Source organism: Cucurbita maxima, unplaced genomic scaffold (genome assembly GCF_002738345.1).
Source record: "Cucurbita maxima cultivar Rimu unplaced genomic scaffold, Cmax_1.0 Cma_Scf00006, whole genome shotgun sequence".
Lineage (NCBI taxonomy): Eukaryota > Viridiplantae > Streptophyta > Magnoliopsida > Cucurbitales > Cucurbitaceae > Cucurbita > Cucurbita maxima.
The window spans coordinates 4,648,347-4,670,591 of record NW_019272022.1 but is presented as its reverse complement, the minus strand read 5'-3'; the positions used below and the strand labels follow the sequence as shown (position 1 = coordinate 4,670,591).

Here is a 22,245-nt window from a genome sequence, read left to right as displayed (position 1 = left end):
GGGGGGGGGGGGGGGTCATTAAGAGAGGAAAAGGTGAATTTACGAAGTAACCAACGTACCTTGTCCTTCTTAAGGGCACCAGACACAAAGGAAGGAGAAGGTTTGACATCAGCAGGACCATTAGCCTCAGTACACGACTCAATAGCAGCTTCCAGATTATAAAAAGCATCCAAATCCTTAGATAAAGAATAGGCAAGTAAGTAATTAATCTCACGCAAGGCCTCCTTTTGACGTTCAAGATTAGATTTTAATCCCATAAATTGAGAAATTTGGTTCTTTTTTTCCTTCAAGTGTACATTAGATAAATTTTCAAGTTCTGAGAGAGCTTCAAGCTTGGAAGTCTCTGCTAAGTCTCTTTCCTTGGTCAGTACAGCAATCTCATCGGAAGCTTTCTCTAGCTCTTCCTGGAAAGCATCGTTTCTTTCCTGAACTTCATTTAGTTCAGCAAGAAGCAACTCGGCTGCTCTTCTCGATTTAATCGACTCTTGTTCAGAAAAAACCACAGCTTCACGCAGATCAGAGCATAGTTTTCCAACTTGTTTCAGTTTCTCAATAGGATCATTTTCATTAACATCAACATTAACTTCAATGTGAACTAATGTGTTGGTAATTGAACTCAATATATGTTCTTTTTCCAGCAAACTTCTCTCGGTTTCGGTCAACTGATTCCTCAGAGACAGATTCTCTGATTCCAATGCCTCCACCTGTCCTGAATAAACAGAGAAATTCTTAAATTTCTGCTCATAACTAGCAAGCGTATTTTCCTGAGACTTCATCTCAGATCTCAGATGGTCCAACTCAGTGGTCATCTCTTCGATGGCTTGTTTTAGACTATCTCGTTGTTGAACCAACGACTTCCCCTTTCGAACAGCAACATTTAGCTTCTCTCTTATAGACGTTAACTTCTGCTCTTCCAGATGAAGCAGTTCCTGCAACTCATCCTTCTTTCTATCTAAACTTTCAACCTTAACAACTAAAGACTCATGCATCCCCATATATTGATCCCTCTCCTTTGTCACAACCATTAATTGATGCACTGCATACTCCAGCTCTTTCTTGTGATAATTTATCTCATTTTGCCAACCAACTTGTGTATCTATGCTTCTAGCAACGACTTCTTCAGCATCAGGTCCATTGGTAGCCCTCCCAAGCTCAACGTTCCCTAAAGAAGATGCTGTATAATTTTGAACTAGCTTCATCACCATCAATTCAAGAAATTCAATACTGCTACCAGAAACCAAATCATTCATGTCCATGTCTCGCAAAGCATTACTTACCAAAGCCTCCAATTTTACTATTTTATGCTCAGTAGAAATTATTTTATCCTGCATATTGCTCAATTCATTTTGTAAAATTATAATCTCAACTTCATTCTCAAAAGTTCCGAATGATAGATGCTCGTTATGATCATAGACTATTTCCAACTTTTCAGAAAGTTTCTCTCTCTCGAGCATGACTGAGTGGAGCTCAGCCTCAATGTCAGAAATTTTCTTCCGTGAATCATCCAGATCTGCAGTTAACAATCCACAATGGTTCTCCAAGTTATTGACCCTCTGATGGAGAGAATCCCTATCATGACAAGCCTCTGTAAGGGATCTATGTAACCATTCAATTTTATCTTCTGGCTCTATGGACCGCAAGTGTGAAGGAGTATCAATTTTTTCTAGAAGCTCTTCCCATCGTTGCACTAAGTTATTCCTTTCCATCAATGACTGTTCAAGCATTTCATTTTGTTCAGCTAACCCATAAAACTTTGTTTGAAGCTCCTCATATTTTCTTCTTAAATCATCTCCAACATTTGCATCCGTCTGCATTTCATCTTTCCAGCCATCTGTAGTGACAAAATTAGCATCGGAACCTGAACCTCCTGTGACCGAACTCCTCTGATCCCCATCCGTTTGAGGCAAATTCTTGCCAGTACTTGACTTGGCTAACCAATCAACCTTCTCGATTATGTCTCTTGAATGAAAATTCTCGGGCAAATCTAGAGCATCAAGAATCTCATCTATCCTCTGAAGGACTGAATCTTTAAGAAGGAATGATTCTCTTAGAGCAGTAGCAGAATTTCGAATGTACGAAAGCTCAGATTCCAGTGCTTCAACACGCTCTCCTGCCTCTGAATAGGTTTTAAGTTTTGTTTCAGTCTCAAGAAGTCTATTGTCTTTCATCTGTAACTCCTGCAAGCACCTCTCCAGTTCACTAGAAGTCTGTGCTAGTGACTGCTTGAGACTATCCCGTTGTACAATCAAACCTTTTCCCTTGGTGACAGCTATGCTTAGCTTCTCTCTGATTGCAGACACACGCTGCTCCGATTGTTCTAGTTCGTTAAGTTTATCCTTTAATTCAGATCGTGAAGCCATTAAAGCTTCCTGTGCCTGGCTTAAGCTTTCTTTTAGAATAACAATTTCACCTTCATGATCAAGAATCAGGGTGCTTAAGTCATGCACACTTCCCTGCAATTCGGTCAATTTCATCATCGCGGATCCATACTCTTCTCTAGATAAGCCTAATTGCAACTCAGTCTCCTTGTATTTCTGTATAAGCAATGATATGATGGATTGCAAATATAGAGCAGGCATTTGAACACAATCCCCCTCAGTATCTTCCGGTAATAACAACACACTTTGGACATCTTTGATCAATTTTTCAATGCCAGTAGAATCAAGGCATCTCTTGCTAAAGTCAACAAGTTCTACAGTCCTATGTTCCAAATCTAAGCGAAGTTTATTGTTTACAGACTCAAGCTGCAGTCGCTGAGTAATAAAATCCTCCAGTGGCTTGATTACCGCCTCAAAGCTGCTGTAATCTAAGGGATCACCCAGCATCTTGATTTGCATGTTCATGTCACTTCCACCGACTGATTCACAAGAAGCAAGATAAAGTTTTTGCAACTCACCAAATATCTTATGCAGCAAATCAACAGAGCATTCGGTCCTTCTAAACAAATTATCATATTTTTCATTTACTTCTTCATATGACATCCTAAATGCTTCACCGTCAGCCGCAGTAGCTTGAAGTCTCTCTCTCAGGTCATGAATCATTTTGACAGCATCTGTAACAGAGGAAGCAAGGCAGCTAGGAAATTGGTCATTAGTGCAAAATTTGATGGCTGAAGTATCAGATTTCCCTACTGATTCATCAAGCTTAGCAATTGTTTCAGCAAGCTCCAATAAAAAAGAGTGCCGGTCCTTCTCAAGTATAATTTCCCTTTTAATTGCTCCATCCTGCAAATTGTCTAACTGATTACATATCAAAGAAACCATCTGATTTGAGCTTTGATGAAGATCACATAATTGACACTCCAACTCAGTAAGTTTTAATTCATATCCACATAACCTTTCAGCGAGCTCAGAATTAGAACTTTTGTGGTGCACACCTTGTTGCCTTAAAGACTCATTAAGAATTTCAAGTTCATAGATCTTGCCATCAGCATCATCCACGTGATGTTTTAAGCATTCAAATAAAACCCCATGTTCAATGTTGGCTATCACCAAATCATTACTATGGTTCTTCAAAGCCTCAAATTGATCCGTGAGTTCACTCAATGTTGATATAGCAACCTTTCGATGATCACGCTCTCCCTTGAGCAACACACTAGCATTTTCAGCATCAATAACCACTTGACGAAGCAATGCTCTCAAATTGTCCACAAATTCATTTGATAACTTATATGGATCTGGTAACTGAATTTCATCCTCCACCTCATTTTCTTCAACATTTACCTTTGACTCAAAGGCTTGAATCAGTTTTGAAACAGCAGGAGCATCCATTTTACTACCTGACCTGCTAAAGGAGGCAGAATTGGACTGCAACCCTTTGATTTCCTTCTCAAGTTTCTGTAATATAACATCTGCTTCCTCTAAGTGTCGACCCAAGATTACAAACCCAAGAGAATCATCAAAATTTTCCTGTTCAGTCACTATGAAGGGTTTCCCAACAGCAAGAACAGAAGTTCCATGCAAATTTTTCTTGAAAGTAGTTTGGTAAGAATCATTTTCTTGGAACTTATTTTCATGATGCAAGCCAGAGTCTGCATTTCCAGCCTGATCCTCATCTTCTCTAGATCTCGTTTTTAGAGACAATATTTCACCACAAAGTTCTTCAACTTTAAATTTATGTATATCAAGACTGCTGCTGAGAAACCCATTGTCCTCAGTGAGTTGTTTAACCTGCACTATTGCATCTTTAAGGTCATCCTCAAACCTTACGCGTTCCTCATGTTCAGTTGACAATCTCTCATCAAGAACAAGCAGCTCAGATCTCATTTTCTCATTCTCATGTAACAAAAGGTTCTTATCTTCTTCAAGCCTCACCTTATCCTCGGTTAACAGTGCAAGGTTATTGATTAAGTTGGTAATTTCTTCTTGTTGGGTAGCTACCAAGCTTTTACAATTGGCAAGTTCAACTGACAATGTCCCATTCACCTGAAACAGGTGTTCTCTTTCTTCCTCATGCTTTATTTTTTCCTCCGCTATTGAAGACAAACTCCCCATTAACTCAGAATTTTCAACCTCCAGAGCCGCCTTCAAACTCTTGAAGCTACTTAATTCTGATAATATCTTTTCATTCTCACCGATATACAACTCCTTCTCCTTGGCTAGTTTCTTTTTATTTTCGTTCTCAAAGGTGATAATACCATTTAATCTTTCATTCTCCTCTTCTAACACTGATACCAAATGCTTGCAGTCATCCAACTCCTTTTCCAATCTGAACATGTCTCCATGAAACTTTTCAAAGCTATTCTCTGTCTCACTAGCTCTAGAAGAAAGCTTTTGTATCTCAGCCTCTGCAGCTAGTAGTTGATTTCTGAGCTCCTCGTTTGCAACTGAAACATCCTTAAGTTCAGATCTGCAATGTGAAAGCTCATCCACAAGGGTATGATTCCTCACAAGAACTTCATCAAGCTTCATTTGTAGTTCATTCTGTTCAGAAATTTGAAAGTTGAAGATATCTTTCGAGAAACTTGTTACTATCAACTCTTCTTTCACTCTCTCCAGTAAATCAAGAAACTTGCTATTTTGTCCAAATGAAGAAAAGGTCCCCGAATGTGCATAAGTTGTGGTCATATGTGCATTATGAGAGAGAGTATCTACATCTCCCCCATCAGAAATTTTCACACTTGTTTGTGAAGGACTTTTGTGGCTTTCGGACTTATCTGCAAAATTATCTTCTGGCATATATTGCACTTGAGACCTACTTGAATGTATCATATCTTCTGCATGAACCTGTCTAACTTCTTTCCAGTCATTTCTACCACTACTAGAACTATTCTGCATACCTAGTTTTTCTCCCGGACTAGAAATTGAATAACTGTTTGACTCGGTTCCAGCACTAGATACAGATGCCACATCTGCTGTAATAATCTTGTCCCCATCGCAGCACGTGTCTTTAAAAGTAGTCTCTGCTGCGGACTCATTCATGCCACCAGTCTCTACCTGCTTGTCTTCTGCAAGCTCTGTTCCACAGAGTGGACCAGATTGCATCAAATCATCCCCTTTCATGCCTATCAATCAAGATATAAGAATAAATTCAATTATATGGACTTTCACTTGGTTTCCCTGACTCATACAGTATATCTGGCAAATCATAACTAAAATACATTAGCAAATAAGTACCAAAGAATAAGAGGACAACCTACATCTTCCCTTGCTTGTGACAAAGATGCAGACGACGGAAGCAATAGCTCTTCTCCCCTGCATCCACCCCATACTTCAACTATTTTTTGCTGTTGCTCCACGGAAGCAGAAGAAATTTGGGAAGAAGATTCAGAGGAAGACAAATTATAAATGTCATCATTATTCTCTTCAGCAGCGGGAGCAAGGGAAGGTTCGGAGGATCTAACTCCAGCAGACTCAGCATTTTGGATTGGGTGATCATAGTCCTCCCTATATCCTACTTCCTGCATTGGAACCTCTTCCTGGTCAATTTCTGATGTTTCAGCTAAATCGATCTCTTGCTTAACAGAATCAGTAGAATGATCGACCTCAGCGGCCAAAGCAAGTTCTGTAGAAGGAGATGCTGAAGAACCTACAGTATCCGGACTGCAATCAACAGCAGATGCAAGTACACCATCAGTGGAATGACTCCCAGATGCAAGTACTCCAGTAGAGGCAGTGTCTGCATCTGCATCATGCTGTTCCAGTTTATTTGTATGTTTTGATGAACTTCCTTGGCTACCTCTGCCTTTATAATCCTTCTTCTTGCGGAATTGCTGGAGCTGATAAATAGAGAAAATAAAGGGAAAAATAATAATAAATTTCAGTCTTGTATAGCCAAATTGGTAAAGTGACTGCTTTTTTTCAACTTCAAGGAGACAAAGGTCCTTTCAGGTTAAAAATGATAAATCTCGATCAAATCAATCTAAAAATACCACTTTTTTAGAACTTTGACACCCAAAAGTCTCCAAATCTATTGTTTCCATTGAGCTAGAAACTACTACCCAAACTTACAACAAATAATAATCCTGGAAAATAAATGAATCTACCAAAGGGGAATCACTGGGCACCTGAGAAAGGAAAATAAGTGCGTAAAAAATAAAATATTACCCTCATTAGAGTAAGCAGCAAAATTTTGTTTCCAACCTCAGTTTACATTAAAACTCGAACGAGATTCAACACTTGCTATGAAATTAATAGAACGAATTTTCAGTTTCTTGACATTATCAACTACAACAATGAAATATTTCTACATTTTCCCATTCAACTCATCAAAGAGACACTTAACGTTTATTTAAAATATACAAACAAAAGGAACACGAATTCACCTTCTTCCTGCCTGCCGCGAGCAGTTCGGGACGATTCTTGTTCTTGTCCATCCAATCCACTCTGTTTTTTACCCCCACATTTACTTAAATAGTAGTCACCAGTAAATCATTCATCTTTTTCCAGGCACAAAAACTCTGCAGAAACAATATTTCCCATCAGAAACTCACAGTCCGAAAACGGCGCATTCACTTTTGACACCAATAAAATAAACCAAAGGGAAAATCACGAACTAGTTCGAACTGCCGTCTATAACTATAACCACTACAATTCAAACACAAACAACTATCCTTCTAAGCTATATTCAAGAGTCGCAAATCCGTTTAGCTAAACATTCTACAGTATTCTCGACAAGGAAGCCGCAAAGCATAACGCATAAGCTCCAATACCACAGAAATGAAGCGCAAAGAAAAACAAAATCAACAGAAGTAATGAGAGGAATCAGAAATGGAGAAGAAAACGAACAGACCTCGATTGTAATCGCCATAATCAAATAGTAATCTGAGTGCGGTGAGATTGAAGAAGTTCGAGATGGCTTTGGATTGAAGGAAATCGTCGCCTCCGTTTCACTCTCGTCTCTGTAATGCTTTCCAGATCTTACGCTAGCTTCACTTTCGCGGGTGAAACATAGAGTCGATGGACAGAGAAATTGTAATAAGAAATGAAGAACAAAAATTAAAAATAAAATGTTGGTCTGTCTTGCCTGTTTGGTTCGCCTAATGCCTATGACATACGACGCCTAGTCGCATTAATGAGTCACGTCGAACCGGACCCAATGTCGGTGCGAACCCGGTTTATTTTTTCAATCGACAAACACGTGCGATGCGTGGACTCTTTTCTAGGGCAAATGTTTTTGGTGTTTCTCCAATTTAGTGTCTCCCTTCTAGAAGTTTAGATTTAGGTATTGTAACCTTATTTAATTATACATTTAATGTTTTTTCTAAGTTTAATATTTGTAATGGTTAATTGATACTTACTGAATTAATTTACAACATTTATGTAAATTATTTGAATCAGACGGTATATAATATTTGTAAACTATTTTCGAGATTTAGTATTTTTTTTTTCTGCTAAGTGATTATTATTTTCTTTAAAATTTTATTTTCTTTAAATACATCATCGACTGATTTTAATATGTCTCCAATGAAATTGATATAATTTAAATATATTATAAAATACAAATGACTAAAATTAATTTTTCTATGAGATACAAAACGCTCCAACATATAAAAATGTCAATTTTTAAAAAATATGACGATTTTTACCAATAAAAAAACAATCACAATGGAAAACTTTACCGAATCCCTATACATGAGCTATATGTCGCGATATTATGGTCAAATCGAAGCCCGACACACATTAAGGTCATAAAACTCATGTTGAACAAAGCAAGTAAGGACACTTTGTTCGAGTCGATCTAAGTGTAGTGTGACAAAGAGTCCAATCCATAACTCGTAAGACTATCATAGCAAACGTGAACCAAACAAACCAACTAGAAGTGTGCTCCGCTTGGAACACTAACTCGTTTCCAACGAGAAGAAATTGTGGGACCCACTTAAGCATCACAGTATAATAAATCATTTTTTATTGTATAAACAAAATAATAACAACAACAACATTTTAATTTAATAAAAAAAGGAATATTCTATAACTACATACCTAGCTTTACACCTCATAACAACATAAACAGCTCATTACAAAAGGAGTCCAATACCATTGTGCCAAAACCGAGGCCTGTCTCAGCCCACTAAGGTTAGCAAAGTGGCCCACTAAGGAACCTTGATTTGTGGTCGGCTAGGCCTTTATAGGCCCAATTAGGAAGCATTCACTGGGCTTCACATTATGGGCTTGGATGACGTGGCAGCCCACTTCATTTTTTTTTAGTATGGATCGTTTTTAATATTTTAAATAATATTTAATATTTTTCTACAAATTTATCCAACGAAAATATTCTGAGTCATGATATAATTAAATTTACCGCAGCCCACGAGCTCGAACTTTTGAGTAGTTAAAAAACACGTTTTAGATAGTGTCAGTTTAAAAGGACGAGTAAAAATTTATTGCGTTTGAACCAAAGTTTGGTGACCGTGTAAAAAGACGGTGGGGCGTGAAAATTAAATTAAAATAAATAATAAAATTTCACTAGATATTTGTAGCTGGAAATATTGACCGTTTTTTTTTTTTTTTTTTTTTAACGTGGTACAATTATATAGACGTGTTCCAAATTTGACCACGACATCACATATGAATTGGTCAATTTTACCCTTTAGTCTTTTTATTGTGGAAAATATTAATAATTCACCTTCCGTACATGCTTGACTTGGTCAACTTTTAATCTAATATTCAAATTTTATTAAATTTTAACGTATTATTAATAAATTATAGTTACATATATATTATATTAGATATTTGCCTTATTATCATAAATAGGTTTGTTATTTCCATTTATTACTATTTCCATATCCTTGTAATTTATTTGATTATAAATAAGATAACTTTCACACATTTAGGTGTGGTGGATTAATCAAACATTCATAATGTAACTGCTCAAGCGACAACAAATATAAAGAATGTTTTGTTTTGTTTTCCAAGCGATATTATATCCTCATTAACATACCGTCCGATATTTAGCTCTGATATCATTTAGTTTATTTTGGTTTACTTGTCATCTTAGTTCGAACTCATTTTCGAAAATACGTTTATAATTTTAAATTTTATCTTGGACAAAAATAAAAAATAAAAATAAAGTAAACAGTACCCCTAAATAAAATATCCACGTTTCCTAAATAATATTTGGGTACTCAAAATTAATGAGATCGATATTTTTTATTCAAATCAGACGGCTGATAAGAGAGTTGTGATTGGGAGGTCTATGGGAACGGGTGCACGGGATAAAATTCCATTTTTAAAAAATCGTATAACGTATTTTTTAAAACTCATTGCAGGGAGATTCTCACGGATTACGTTCTTTAATTATTTATTCAGTATCCTTATCTGAAAACAATTTAAAAACGAATTATAAATATCCGAAAATAAATTTTTAAAAAATAAATAAAGAATCAAATCCACTTCCGTATCAAAGATGGTCACCTGACTCACCTCGAATAATATAATAAATTCTTTTTTTTTTCCAATTAAAATCATTATCATTTGATATATTATAAAGTCAGCTTCAAAAATCCCATAATAAATTTTTACTTAATTTAGTTATTAACTTTTGGTATTAATTTGGTTATTAATTCGATAATTAATATTCTTATTTATTTTTGTGGTATAAAATGGTCGAGAATATCAGAATTTTGTTTGTCAAGTTGTATTTGTTGAGTGACATTTTGAGTAAACTTTTATTGAGAGACTTTGTAGCGTGAGGGTGAGATATTCACTTTAAACACTTTGATTATTAAGATTGGTTGCTACCCGTGAATGTATAAGAATTTTCTTTTCGAACCACGTAAATTTTTGTTTATTTATTTAAATTCCGTTCTTGGGTGTGTGAGTACATTTGATCTTGCTTCCACTATTGGTACAACAAATGGTATAAGAGCACTAAAGGTTGTAGTATTTTGACGCATGACAGGAATCTTCATCCCAAGATACAAAAAAAAAAAACCACAAACGAAATTTAAACAAAGAGACAGATTTACGTGGTTCAAATAGAAGAAATTATCTTACATCAAAGGGTGGTAACTAGTCACTATAATCAAAGTGTTTATAACTGTATCTCTCATACTCTCACGCTACAAAATCTACGGAGTTTGAATTTCGACCATAATTCTATGTGTTTTGATTTTTATTTTTTACTTTTAACTTCTTTTTTGTTTATTTACCTTATTAGTAACTATTTATCTTGCTAGATGTTTAAATTCGATGTCCACCAACCTACTGAAAAAATATTATTATAACCATAATAATTGTATATACAAAACATTATTGACCAGGATGTATTAATAAAAAATTTATTGACCAAATTTTAAATATTAGATGTGCACTAAAATCAAAATTAATATTATATTAATGTCGATTATTAAAAAAATATTAATTGACATATGATTTTTATTTGTTATTTAGTTTTTTATTTTATTTTGAGTTTAAATAAATAAAAAAATCAATGATTTGTTAGTCCAATTTATTATTAATTTTAAATATGTATATTTTTTATTTAATTTTATAATTATTAATTTAAGTATTTATAAGATAATTTAAAAATCAATTTGCAAATTTTTGAAAATAAATAAATAAATAAATAGATATTTTAAAAACTAACCTTTTAACTTTCACTAAAAATAAAAAAAAATTAAATAAATGATCCAAACAATCCAATTAAAAAATACGAATTGGGTCGAGTTCATCATTTAGGTTGACGATAGAGCTAATATGTATGAATGTTGACTTTTACTCACCTCGAAAAATCTTGTCCACAAGCTACTCCATCTTATTAAGACTTAGAGGTGTTCGTGAATTGAATTTGGATCGAAACACTTTTTAGGTTAACAAAAATTGTATGAGTTGATTTTTTTTTTTTACAACCCGAACAATTAAGTTGAACCTAAAATTCAATCAACGAACACCTCTAAGTCTTACTGAGGTAGAGTAGCTCATGGACAAGATNTTTTTTTTTTTTTTTTTTTTTTTTTTTTTTTTTTTTTTTTTTTTTTTTTTTTTTTTTTTTTTTTTTTTTTTTTTTTTTTTTTTTTTTTTTTTTTTTTTTTTTTTTTTTTTTGTATATAGACAATTTTAACCTTATCTTCATTAATTAATTACGTGTGAAAGCGAAACCAGCCTTTCTTGACGCGGCTTGTGTTGAAAATAAGTAGGAAAAAAAAAACAATAAATATAGTTTTAATGTTTTTTTTTATAAAAAAAAGTCGTTGTAGATAAGTCAACCACATGTAAATATTAATTTAATTATGGAAATTAAGAGAGAGAAAAATAATAGAAAAAAAAAAAAAGGAAAACTAAAGTGGTGGAGGACATGTTTTTGGTATTTATTGCAATTAAAAACAAAGCAGTTGATTTTATTATTATTATTATTTATTTATTCCGATTAAATATTATATTTATTAATTTCTCTGTTGTCCAATTTTTGTTATAACCCATTAAAATTTTTGGTATTTATTGCAATTAAAAAAATCACTATTAAAATTCTGAACAAATAATAATTAAAAAAAAATAGCCTCCATTCCCACTACGTTTAAAAGTCACGAGCTGACAATTAAATTAATAAAATAATGAGGACTAAAAAATTAAATTATTAATAGCAATTGACTCGATTAAAATGTAAAGTTAATTATAAAAAGATTTAAGTTAATTAAGCAAGTTGTTAATATTTAATTAATATTCTCATGTTACTCCAAATCCCTCAATTAGGTCAAAAGGTTTCCAGAAAGTTGTGGTTTACTTTATTAAAGTTGGAGTGCACCACATAATAAATTTATTATTTAAAATAAAACCCCGAAATATTTTCTTTAATTGGCACCAGCTAATTTCCATACTCTTTTAATGTCTTCAACACGTGGCAGAAATTTAAAATGTACCACCCAATTATTAAATGCTAAAATTAAAAAGTCGTGGTCAACTCTCTAGGTGAATTCCCACCGTTGGTTTCGCGATTCGATTCGACGGTTCTCATTTAACGTATTGGATTCTCTATATTTTTTTTTAAAATTTAAGAAAATTAAAATTTATTTTCTATAAATTTATTAAATAATTTTTTTTAACTGATTAAAATAATATTTTTCCTAGAAATTCTGCTACTAAATATTATAATAAAATTAAAATTTTAGACTGAAAAAAAATAATATAATAAAGTTTGGTCAACATTTGGAGTTTAAATTACGAGAATAATAGAATAGCTACACGTGATCCCCACTTTTGGTCAGCTTTCTTTATCAAAACACAGTATGGTTCGTCGTTTTGCGTAATTTTATATATCGGCAATTTCTCGCGATACGGACGATATTTTTTTGTTCATAATGGACATATTCTAGAAGATGGAAATTTTCAAAATTCCAATATCAAGTAGGGCAAAACGCACCGTTTTATTGTTAAATCTAAAAAAAATTTACAAGTCGGGTAATTTTAAAATATTTATAATTTTTGAAATGGATGATTTTTTATGTATATAATTAATTTTTTTTCATACCATAGTATGCCCCACTCTGTACGTTCTTTGAACAAATCCTGACCGTTGGATCAAGAATCAGGTTTGACTTCCAACAAGCTTACCCGGTCATCCGGTCACCTCGAGGGCCATTAAATCATCCCCAACCTCCATCCTTCGGCTTACTTTCTCCGAATACAAATCTTCCTCTTCTCTTCTTCTTCTTCTTCTTCGATGATCTTATTCTTGTAGTTGTTCAGAGTTTTCATCGCTCGGTTTTCTGTTCGATTTTCTTCAAGTTCTCAACTATGGCGGTCGATCTGATGAGTTTTCCGAAGATGGATGATCAGATGGCTATACAAGAGGCCGCCTCGCAAGGATTGAAGAGTATGGAGCATCTCGTTCGTCTTCTTTCTCACAAGCAACCTTCAAACCATGTCGATTGCTCTGATCTGACTGATGCGACCGTTTCGAAGTTCAAGAAAGTGATTTCGCTTCTCAATCGGACTGGCCACGCCAGGTTCCGGCGAGGTCCGGTATCTAATTCGACGTCTTCCTCCTCGTCCGGTTCAGTTCCTCAAAATCAGGCGATGAACATCACTCCTACTCCGTTTACTTCATCGGCGACGGTTTCTGCTCCGTCGTTCACCGCTCCAGTCACCGTCGCTCAGCCACTGACGAAGGTTACTGCGGCGGCGAACTTTCTCCAGTCGCAGCCTCAGAGTATGACTCTCGATTTCACTAGGCCGAATATTTTGAACTCTAACCCTAAGGGAACCGATTTGGAATTTTCTAAGGATACCTTCAGCGTCTCTTCGAGTTCTTCGTTTATGTCCTCTGCTATCACCGGAGACGGCAGCGTATCCAACGGGAAATTAGGAACCTCTATCTTTCTGGCACCGGCTCCGACTGCTTCCGGCGGAAAGCCGCCACTCTCGGCGCCGTCATACAAGAAGAGGTGCCACGAACACGATTATTCCGAAGATTTGTCCGGGAAATTCTCCGGTTCTACCTCTGCTTCCGGCAAGTGCCATTGCTCAAAGAGAAGGTATCAAATCTAATTTCACGTTCTTCAAACTGAATCTAACTTTGAAAGCCAAACAATCAAATATTTCTGTGATTATGATATTCGGAAGAACAGAAACCCTAAACAAAGAACAGAGTTGAGTGGAAAACGAGTTGACTCGTCCGAGTCGGAATAAGGGTTAGTTAGCGAGTGAGTAGGCACGGCACGCGTGATACTGACACGATTTGGTGGTGGTTTAGTAATTTAGGAAAAAAAATAATATCGAAATTCCAAAAATTTCACTTTAAATTTTCAACTTGGCATTAAAGTAGTTTTGTCTCGTTCTTTCAGCCTTTAATATTGACCGTTGACTTAAAATCACGTGATGGACCCCACCACCTTCCCCAACGACGGGTGGATCAAAGATTTTAATAATATTTTCCGAATTCCAATAAATGTTGACCGACGTCGTTTTCTACAGGAAAAACCGTATGAAGAAGACGATCCGAGTCCCGGCGATTAGTTCCAAAATCGCCGATATTCCACCGGACGAGTACTCATGGAGAAAATACGGTCAGAAGCCGATCAAGGGATCTCCATACCCACGGTGAGTTAAAAACAGCAACTCCCGCCGTGTACGGTGGCGATTTATTATAATTTTACCGATTTTAACTCGATAATTGTTAAATTTTCAGTGGATATTACAAGTGTAGCTCGATGAGAGGATGTCCAGCAAGGAAACACGTGGAGAGAGATCCTAATGATCCAGCGATGTTGATTGTAACGTACGAAGGAGAGCACCGCCATACACAGAGCTCCTTGCCGGAAAATATGGCCACCGGAGTAGCTTTAGTTTTTGAGTCAAGTTGAAGTTCAAGCCTGAAGAAAATAAATGGAAAAAAGAAAAAAGAAAATTTGAATTTTGACTTCATTTTTTCTCTTCATGATGATTGTACATTACGAAAAAAAAAAAATTGTTTAATGGAAGAAAGAATCTCTATTCTATCTGCCCAGCGCGTGGCTGCCGGAGTAGAATTAATTTGATTTAATTAATTACTGTCGTGGTCTTCTTTTTTAATTGGTGCGTTTGCAAATATAAACAAAAGTTGGGGTGAAAATGCAAATTTGAAGAGATCTGGGGGTTGATTCGTTAAAGTCTATGAAAAGTCATAAGATGGGGGAATGGTGGTCAGTGATAGGTGAGAGGTTGTCAATCAATCAATTCAAAAATTGGTGTGTGGGGCCCATTGATTGAAAATTCTTTTTTTTTTTTTAGGATTAATTAAAAGTTAGATTTAAATAATATCAATTTATTTTTTGAGAACTGAAAAAGTCTTACTTTATTGAATACTTTATTTCACTTAGTGCGGAAATTGACTTTTTTTAAGCATATATTCAAAGGGCCTTACAAATTAATCAACTTGATGGAATATTGATGTTTATTTATTTATTTATCTATTTATTTTAGAAAGTTTTGGAATAAAATAATATAATAATTTCAAAAAAGTCAAAGAAAAGGGCCAAATGGACTTTTGACTTAATTGGACCATGACCCATCTTTCACGGCGATTTGATTGTACAAAACGAGACCCAGCACCACCCAAATCAACAAATCCAATCTATCACTTGGGGAAAAAAAAAATGTTTCAGATTTGGTCCTTTGATTTCAACAAAATTATAATTTAGTCTTTCAATTTTGAAAATTAAAATTTCATATATATTTTTTTTTTATATATAAATTCTAACTAATTTTAACATTTAAATTCATACAAGGTTTGGACATATTTTACCTAATTTTTTTATAAAAAAAATATTAAAACAAAAACAAAAATCAATGGTTCAATAATATCATCTCGTGCTTCTATCATATTTATGGACTATATATATATATATATATATATATATATTATCTAATAATGGCCAAAATCATGATTGTTTATGGAATCTTTAATGCTTTTTTTATATATATTATCTAATAATTATATGATACATTATTATCCACTCTACTCTTATACCAATCCATGCTTTACACCTCAAAGTTAGGTAAGCCCTCGCCCAATCCATCGACCGATCAACCAACTCATCAATGAATCTTTGTTTTTAATGACACGTTGATTTCATTGTGTTAAAAAACTATCTAAAAGGTAGAACGATCTCAAAGTCTGAATTTAAAATTTACAGGTTGAGTTATCATTAAAATAAACAAGTGAATTATCATCTATTTTGTTTATGTCAATGTTTTTGTTTGTTTTCTATTATTTCTCTCTTTCAACTCTACCGTCAAATAAATAAAAAATAAAAAAAAATAGAAACAATGCAATCCACTAGAGAAAAAATTGTGAACAACTTTTGAGACAATTACTTGCGATTGAAAGTTGTATGAAATATATTTTAAGATTGCTTTTCAAAATTTCAGATATTAACATGAACATAAAGTAAATAAATTATACCACGTGCAAATAAAATGTCCTCAAGATTATTATGAAGGTTAACAAGTGTTTAAAAAACTGATTGTTACTATCTATAGTAACAAATACAAGCGACTCAGTCGTTTTTTTTGCCTGGAGTAATCTTAAATTATATGATAACTCATATGCATAAATAAAATAAAAAAAAAAACTTTTTTTAATAAATATATTTTAAAGATAAAAAATAAAAATGCATTATGATTTTTTAAACCCTAATAAAGTAGGTAAATTATATGGAAGAAAGTTGTTCGAGTTCAATTTCCAATATATATATATTTTGACTATCCACACCTATTTATTATACATGAGCTATATTTGTATCATTTTAAATAATTATTTATTAGTCTATTTTTGGTATATACCACCATTGAAATTTATACTTCCATTCATAATTTCTTATAATGTATTTACAATATTTTAAATTCACAAGAAAAATGCAAATATCATAATTCCACGTAGATATAATCCCTAATAATCTGCAATCGGGCTCCACTATCTCGTCTCCCAAACACTCCGCTTCCTTTTTTTAAGGTTGCATTAATTTGTTATATTTGTGGGTACAAAATGTTTGCTGCTTCCTATCTATTTATGATTTTGTTTTTTTAGTTAAATTACAATTTAGTATTTAAAACTATTTTTTATATCATGTAATTTTGGATGATTAAAAATAGTTTTTTTTTAAATAATAAATAAAAAGCGGTTCAAAAAATAAATTAATAAACATTTGAGAAGTAATTATAAAAAATAAATCATTTTTAAGCGATTAACCAAAAATACTTCAAATATGTAATAAAAAGAAATTTTAATAATTATAACCATGTTTGGATATTAAAAAATAGTAATAATAATTTCAAGTGGAACAGTATTTTAGCTATTTTTTTTTTCTCGTTTTATATATATATATATTATATATATATATATATATATATATATATATATTTTTTTTTTTTTTTTCGATTTACTTAAAACAAAAACAGTTCACAGAGTGTTAGTCCCCCCCTTATCCCCTTCTCTCTTTCTGTCTCTCCATCTTCTCTCTCTCCCTATCAGAAAAGTCGGTACCAATCTGCCGCCGGTTGATGACAACGAACCCTAACCCTTGGGCGTTGCCGGCGAGGAGAAGCAGAGCGGAGGAAGGTTCAGAAATCTCTACTGCGACGGACTTGATCTCCCGCCTGTGAGTGATGGAGGTTTTGCTCGGTTCTCCGACGTTCAGCATCGAAGTCCCGTCGGAGAACTCCTCCGCCGTCGCGGAGACTCATAATCGGGACGGGTCGGGTTTTCGCGAGTCCGGATCTGGTAGTTCGATTGGGGAAAACTCGTCGGAGTCGTCGTCGATTGGAGTTCCCGACGACGATTCCGACGACGACGACGAGGTGCAGAGCAAGCTAAAGGAAGGAGGATTGCTCGGATTGGATTCTCTTGAAGACGCTCTTGTAATCAAGTGAGTTTCTCTATCCCTATCTCTTAAATTTTCGATCTCCTATAACCTAGAAATCGAAAATTGAAGCCGAAAACGGCGATTGAACCCTAAAATTTCCGATTAATCACACGAATTAAAGATTTAATACTCTGTAATGTGATGGAAATCCTCGGGGGGATTGGAATTGTAGAGGAGGCTTATCGAGGCATTTCTCGGGGAAATCGAAGTCGTTTGCGAATTTATCAGAGGTGATTCAAGTGAAAGATTTAGAGAAGCCGGATAATCCTTTCAACAAGAGGAGAAGAATTTTAATGGCGTCAAAATGGTCGAGAAAAGCCTCATTCTACAGCTGGCGAAACCCTAAATCGATGCCTCTGCTTGCCCTAAACGAAGACGAAGAAGAACAACAACCGGCGGATGGTTCCGATTCAGAGGAAAGAAATCGAGAGAGCGACGAAGATGATGATCAAAACGAACGAAGAAGACAAACCCTAGGGCAAAGGTACCACGATCGGAAGCTCGTTAATGGCTTCAAATCAATGAGCTGTTTTGATCTGCAAGAATATGAACAGCAATAACGCGCAGTGTAATGAAATCGTTTGGCCTTTCTTCACTTATTGCTCTGAACAAAAAGAAAAGGAATTTTTTTTTTCTATTTTTCTTTTTTATTTTTTCTTTCTATGTTTCATGAGTCCATGTAGATAAAATTAAAAAATGTATTTGGAAATTATTTCTATATTTTTATTGTTTAATTATCTAATTTTAAAATATATTTTTAAATTGTGTTTGTTTTTATCTCACTTCTGTCCCGTAAATTTTAGCATTTAAATTATTAGTCAAATTAAAAAAATATAAAATAATTGTTTAAATATGTCATGCGTATTCACGTGTCTTGCCATAATCAATTTTAAATATATGTTATGGGCAAATTAGTAATTTTGTTTACTAATTTGTTCCTATTGGGCTTATGGGCAAAAAACTCACCTTCTTACGTTTATTTTATTATTTAATATAAAATGTTCACATAAGGGCAAATTAGTAAATTTACAGTGGTTTGAAATATTCTTTTTTAAAAAAATATATTTATTCCTATTGGGCTGGGCCTTGTAGTACCCACATAACTAAAGTAAACTGGGCCAGGCCTCATCCTAGATAATTGGGCCCAGGGGCCCAGACTAATGATACCGGACATTTACCGCCAATTTTACGTGTGTCGTCCTCTTCTTCTTTCTCTCTTTCGTTCCCATGGCCGATGGTTAGCTTCTCTGTCTCATCGGCACTCATAACCACCGTCGGAGAAGATGCTACGGATGGCCTCGTTATTCAATCATCCGTTGGCTTTTATGCTTACCCGACTCCACGAACGTTTCTTAATGTCCGACTCCTTCTCGCATGGCCACTGCTCGGCCGGAAAGACTCTCCTCGGAGTCGTAATCTCAAGCGGCTGACCTCTCTTGTCGTCCTACTCATTCGCTGGAAGTAGCTCAACCAGGTTATACTTGTTTATTTTGTATGCTTACATTAATTTTTACGTAACTCGACTGCTCGTTTTTCAGAGTGCGAGGAAAAACACTAAGGACTTAGTTTTTTTGCTCATGTTATTGCTTGCGGTTGTATGCGAAGTTTCAATATCATGCCGCGTCTGGACTAAGGGGAATCCGTTGATTTTCTTTCTTCTGTTCATTCTCAGCGTTGGTAGCGTATGCGTTCTTATTAAATAAAATTATATGGTTTCGCGTAACGAATTTGTGTGGAAAAATATTTCGACGTCAGAAACTGAGTGATGATTTCTATTGAACTATATCCTTCTCAGAAATTACATCAGTTTTTGGATTTGAGTTTCATATTGTTCTTTAATTTCTCAGTTATTTGAGGTGATTGAAATTGCGAAGAGACTTTATGGAAAGCTGAATACAATTTTTATGAATGCTGTCCTGGAAGCTTGTGCTCACTGCGGTGATATTGATTTAGCTCCGAAGAATTCCACTGAAATGTCAAAACCAAATTATTGTGGAGTAGACAATGTCAGTTATGGCACGCTATTGAAGGTAATAAATTAAAGCATTCTAAGTTTTAGATTCCTTGATGCATTATTGTTGAGTCATGTGGGAAATCCGTCATTGTGACAGTTACATGGGAGAGTCGTGATGAGTTCTTGTTCCAGTTAAGTCTCAGTCTTTTCTCTGCCAGGGCTAGGGAGAAGCTAGAAAAGTTGACTAAGCATTTTGATTATTTGAATCTGTGGTAGAAGGTACTGCTATTGTAGGTCCAGCACTGTCGGCACCACTTATTATGGTCTTCTAAATGCTTTGACTGAACCAGGCCAGTTTCTACAAGAAGTCATTTCTTAAGCTGCTTACTCAGCGGTTACTGTACTTTATCTGCACTACAAGGCTCATAATAATGTCTTCAGTCCTGTAAGTTCAAATGCTTTATGGCAGCCACATTTCAATTGGAACAATTAAGCGTTGCAGTTAAATTTGGTTGATAGTGTATTAGGCTTGTTTTTAGTTGATAGTGGTATTAAAGAGATTATGGGTGTATATTTTAGCTTCTAGTTAGTGTTTATTTGGCTCGATAGATTTGGAAGCTTTTCTATGAATGATGGTATTGATGTGCAATCTCTTCAACGGAGAGAAGTTTCGGGCTTCTTTATGGTCTTTGGTGAGGAAATATAATCTCAAACAAGTTACTACTTATTTGATACTGTTTATATCCATCAAGAGCGATGCATATACCTTTGTTGTTTTACCAGTCGACACTGAATGTTTCTTCTTCAGCTACAATGGATGCATATATGCTTCCAAATTTATTACGTTCTCATAATAGCCGTAGGAGGATATTTACTCCCCACTGCTCATTCTGGTCTGACCCACAATAATTCATTGCATGTTCTGAAATTTCCTTAGTGGCTCATGCTCCTGTGGGTACCTAGAGCTACAAGTTTGTGCATCTTGATTCACTTTTCAGACATAACCCTTCCATTCATCAATTGTAATACATTTTTTCTTTAGGGTTTTGGGATTCTAAAAGATGTCAATGTAGTTCACAAGATTGTGCTGGAAATGAAGTCTTGTCATGATTTCTTGATTGATTGAACAGCATACACTGAAATGATTGATGCTTTGCTCAACTGTGGCTCTATAGATGGTACGTCATGTTTATACACAACTAGTAAGCGGCAAGATAGGGATTGAATTGTACAGATAGATAATTAGTTTATGCAAATAGACAAATGTCTTTAGTTGAATTGTACAGGATAGAGCAAATGTCTGTATGCATAGCTCCCTTGGTTTTTGGTTGGTGTGGGGTAGTTTACATGAACTTTTGAGCATTTTGTCTATTTGTTTTCGTACCTTTAAAATGTTCCAATTGGGTTAACATGTCAAGCTAATTAGTTTATTCTAACTGTTAGTCGCATGATGCCAAATTCTACCCAAATATCCTAGTGAAGCGACTTTTGAGTATTTGATGATAGAAATGGAGCTTGTTTTGAAGGCAACAATCAACATGTTGCATGATAAACTTGGCCAGATAGTAGTTAATGTTCTTACTGAAGGATGAAGCTAAATTTGAACAGGATTTCAAGGCCTGAAATAAGCTGAGATGACAACACAAAAAGCTAGAATATAGATGTATAATGTCGCAGTTTGATTCAATCGACAAGGAAATGACTAGGAAACTCGTGAGGAAGATACAGATGCATGGAAAGGAGGCCCACATGGTGATGGTCATTATTTATGAGTGGGAGCAAAGCCACATTACATTCATCCAGGTACTGTCCTTCTAGTCCTTATCTCAATCAAAATCTCCAATTTGCCAATTTCTTTCATCCTCCGCTTAGGCGGTCACAAATGGTATCAAAGTTAGACACCGAACGGTGTGCCAGCGAGGGATGTTGAGCCTCAAAAGGATGGATTGTGAGATCCCATATTGGTTGGAGAGAAGAACCAAACATTTATTATAAATGTGTGGAAACCTCTCCTTAGAAAAAGCATTTTAAAAATATTGAGGGGAAGCCCAAAAGGGAAAGCCCAAAGAAGACAATATCGACTCACGATCGGGGCTGTTACAAATAGATTAGTTCAATCAAAATCTCCATTTAACCTATTCCTTGATCGTTCATTTTCAGATGATCAACTTCCTTTGATCCCATCTAAGGTTTTGGAAAGTTACATTTTTGGAGTTTCTCATCATAATAATGGTCATCAGATTCTAGCTTCAAATTTTGATTCAACGCACTTCCTCGAAATGCATTCATGTTCATCCTTGTCCCTCCACCTCCGTCTCTTCACCTTCTCCAGCTACATTTTATTTTCTCTTTGGATTTAATGGGAGTATATAAACCAATCCTGAGCGTGCGAACCACTTTCCTACAAAATTGTAGAAATAGCCATTCCATTTCCCTATTTACTACCATCATTGAAATATACGTCTTTTATACGAAGTCCATAAAGTTATCAAGTTAAGATTGGGTGAGACATTAA

At 34.8% G+C, this 22,245-nt stretch overlaps 3 protein-coding genes and 1 long non-coding RNA gene across 8 annotated transcripts in view; 3 read left to right on the top strand and 1 right to left on the bottom strand.

Annotated features, from left to right (window-relative positions):
- The window catches only part of LOC111480399 (centrosome-associated protein CEP250-like), an 11,658-nt gene extending 4,215 nt beyond the window's left edge, over nucleotides 1-7,443 (bottom strand). For 2 of the 4 annotated variants that reach the window (XM_023125409.1, XM_023125410.1), the window contains exons 1-4: nucleotides 7,231-7,443; nucleotides 6,764-6,898; nucleotides 5,635-6,217; nucleotides 60-5,503 (exon numbers count right to left, since the gene is read on the bottom strand). In XM_023125409.1, the coding sequence (XP_022981177.1) occupies nucleotides 60-5,503; nucleotides 5,635-6,217; nucleotides 6,764-6,814 (6,078 nt within the window). In that variant the 5' untranslated portion in view covers nucleotides 6,815-6,898; nucleotides 7,231-7,443. Of the gene's footprint in view, nucleotides 1-59; nucleotides 5,504-5,634; nucleotides 6,218-6,763; nucleotides 6,899-7,230 lie in introns of those variants that run through there. The other 2 variants (XM_023125411.1, XM_023125412.1) reach the window with 2 other exon arrangements.
- A 5,613-nt stretch (nucleotides 7,444-13,056) lies between these two features.
- On the top strand, nucleotides 13,057-14,920 carry LOC111480810 (probable WRKY transcription factor 17). The gene is made up of 3 exons (XM_023125986.1): nucleotides 13,057-13,909; nucleotides 14,349-14,474; nucleotides 14,563-14,920. Exons 1-3 carry the CDS (start codon nucleotides 13,170-13,172, stop codon nucleotides 14,735-14,737), a joined length of 1,041 nt encoding a protein of 346 aa, XP_022981754.1. The 5' UTR covers nucleotides 13,057-13,169; the 3' UTR covers nucleotides 14,738-14,920.
- Nucleotides 14,921-17,309: 2,389 nt separating this feature from the next.
- On the top strand, nucleotides 17,310-18,400 carry LOC111480811. Its single transcript, XM_023125987.1, has 2 exons — nucleotides 17,310-17,779; nucleotides 17,949-18,400. Exons 1-2 carry the CDS (start codon nucleotides 17,520-17,522, stop codon nucleotides 18,334-18,336), a joined length of 648 nt encoding a protein of 215 aa, XP_022981755.1. The 5' UTR covers nucleotides 17,310-17,519; the 3' UTR covers nucleotides 18,337-18,400.
- A 608-nt stretch (nucleotides 18,401-19,008) lies between these two features.
- Nucleotides 19,009-21,646, top strand: LOC111480923. Of its 2 annotated transcripts, none has more exons than XR_002717949.1 (3): nucleotides 19,009-19,250; nucleotides 19,624-19,806; nucleotides 21,339-21,646. It is a non-coding gene; the product is annotated as an uncharacterized LOC111480923 (long non-coding RNA). The 2 variants fall into 2 exon arrangements; XR_002717950.1 differs by lacking the exon at nucleotides 21,339-21,646 and adding an exon at nucleotides 20,773-20,815.
- Nucleotides 21,647-22,245: the final 599 nt, after the last annotated feature.

Bases quoted from the DNA above. Each gene is read 5' to 3' on its own strand.
- LOC111480810 (XM_023125986.1), top strand. From the start codon at position 13,170: ATGGCGGTCGATCTGATGAGTTTTCCGAAGATGGATGATCAGATGGCT. The intron at 13,910-14,348 runs GTATCAAATCTA...CGTTTTCTACAG, and splicing joins TGCCATTGCTCAAAGAGAAG to GAAAAACCGTATGAAGAAGA. The intron at 14,475-14,562 runs GTGAGTTAAAAA...TTAAATTTTCAG, and splicing joins AAGGGATCTCCATACCCACG to TGGATATTACAAGTGTAGCT.
- LOC111480811 (XM_023125987.1), top strand. From the start codon at position 17,520: ATGGAGGTTTTGCTCGGTTCTCCGACGTTCAGCATCGAAGTCCCGTCG. The intron at 17,780-17,948 runs GTGAGTTTCTCT...TTGGAATTGTAG, and splicing joins GAAGACGCTCTTGTAATCAA to AGGAGGCTTATCGAGGCATT.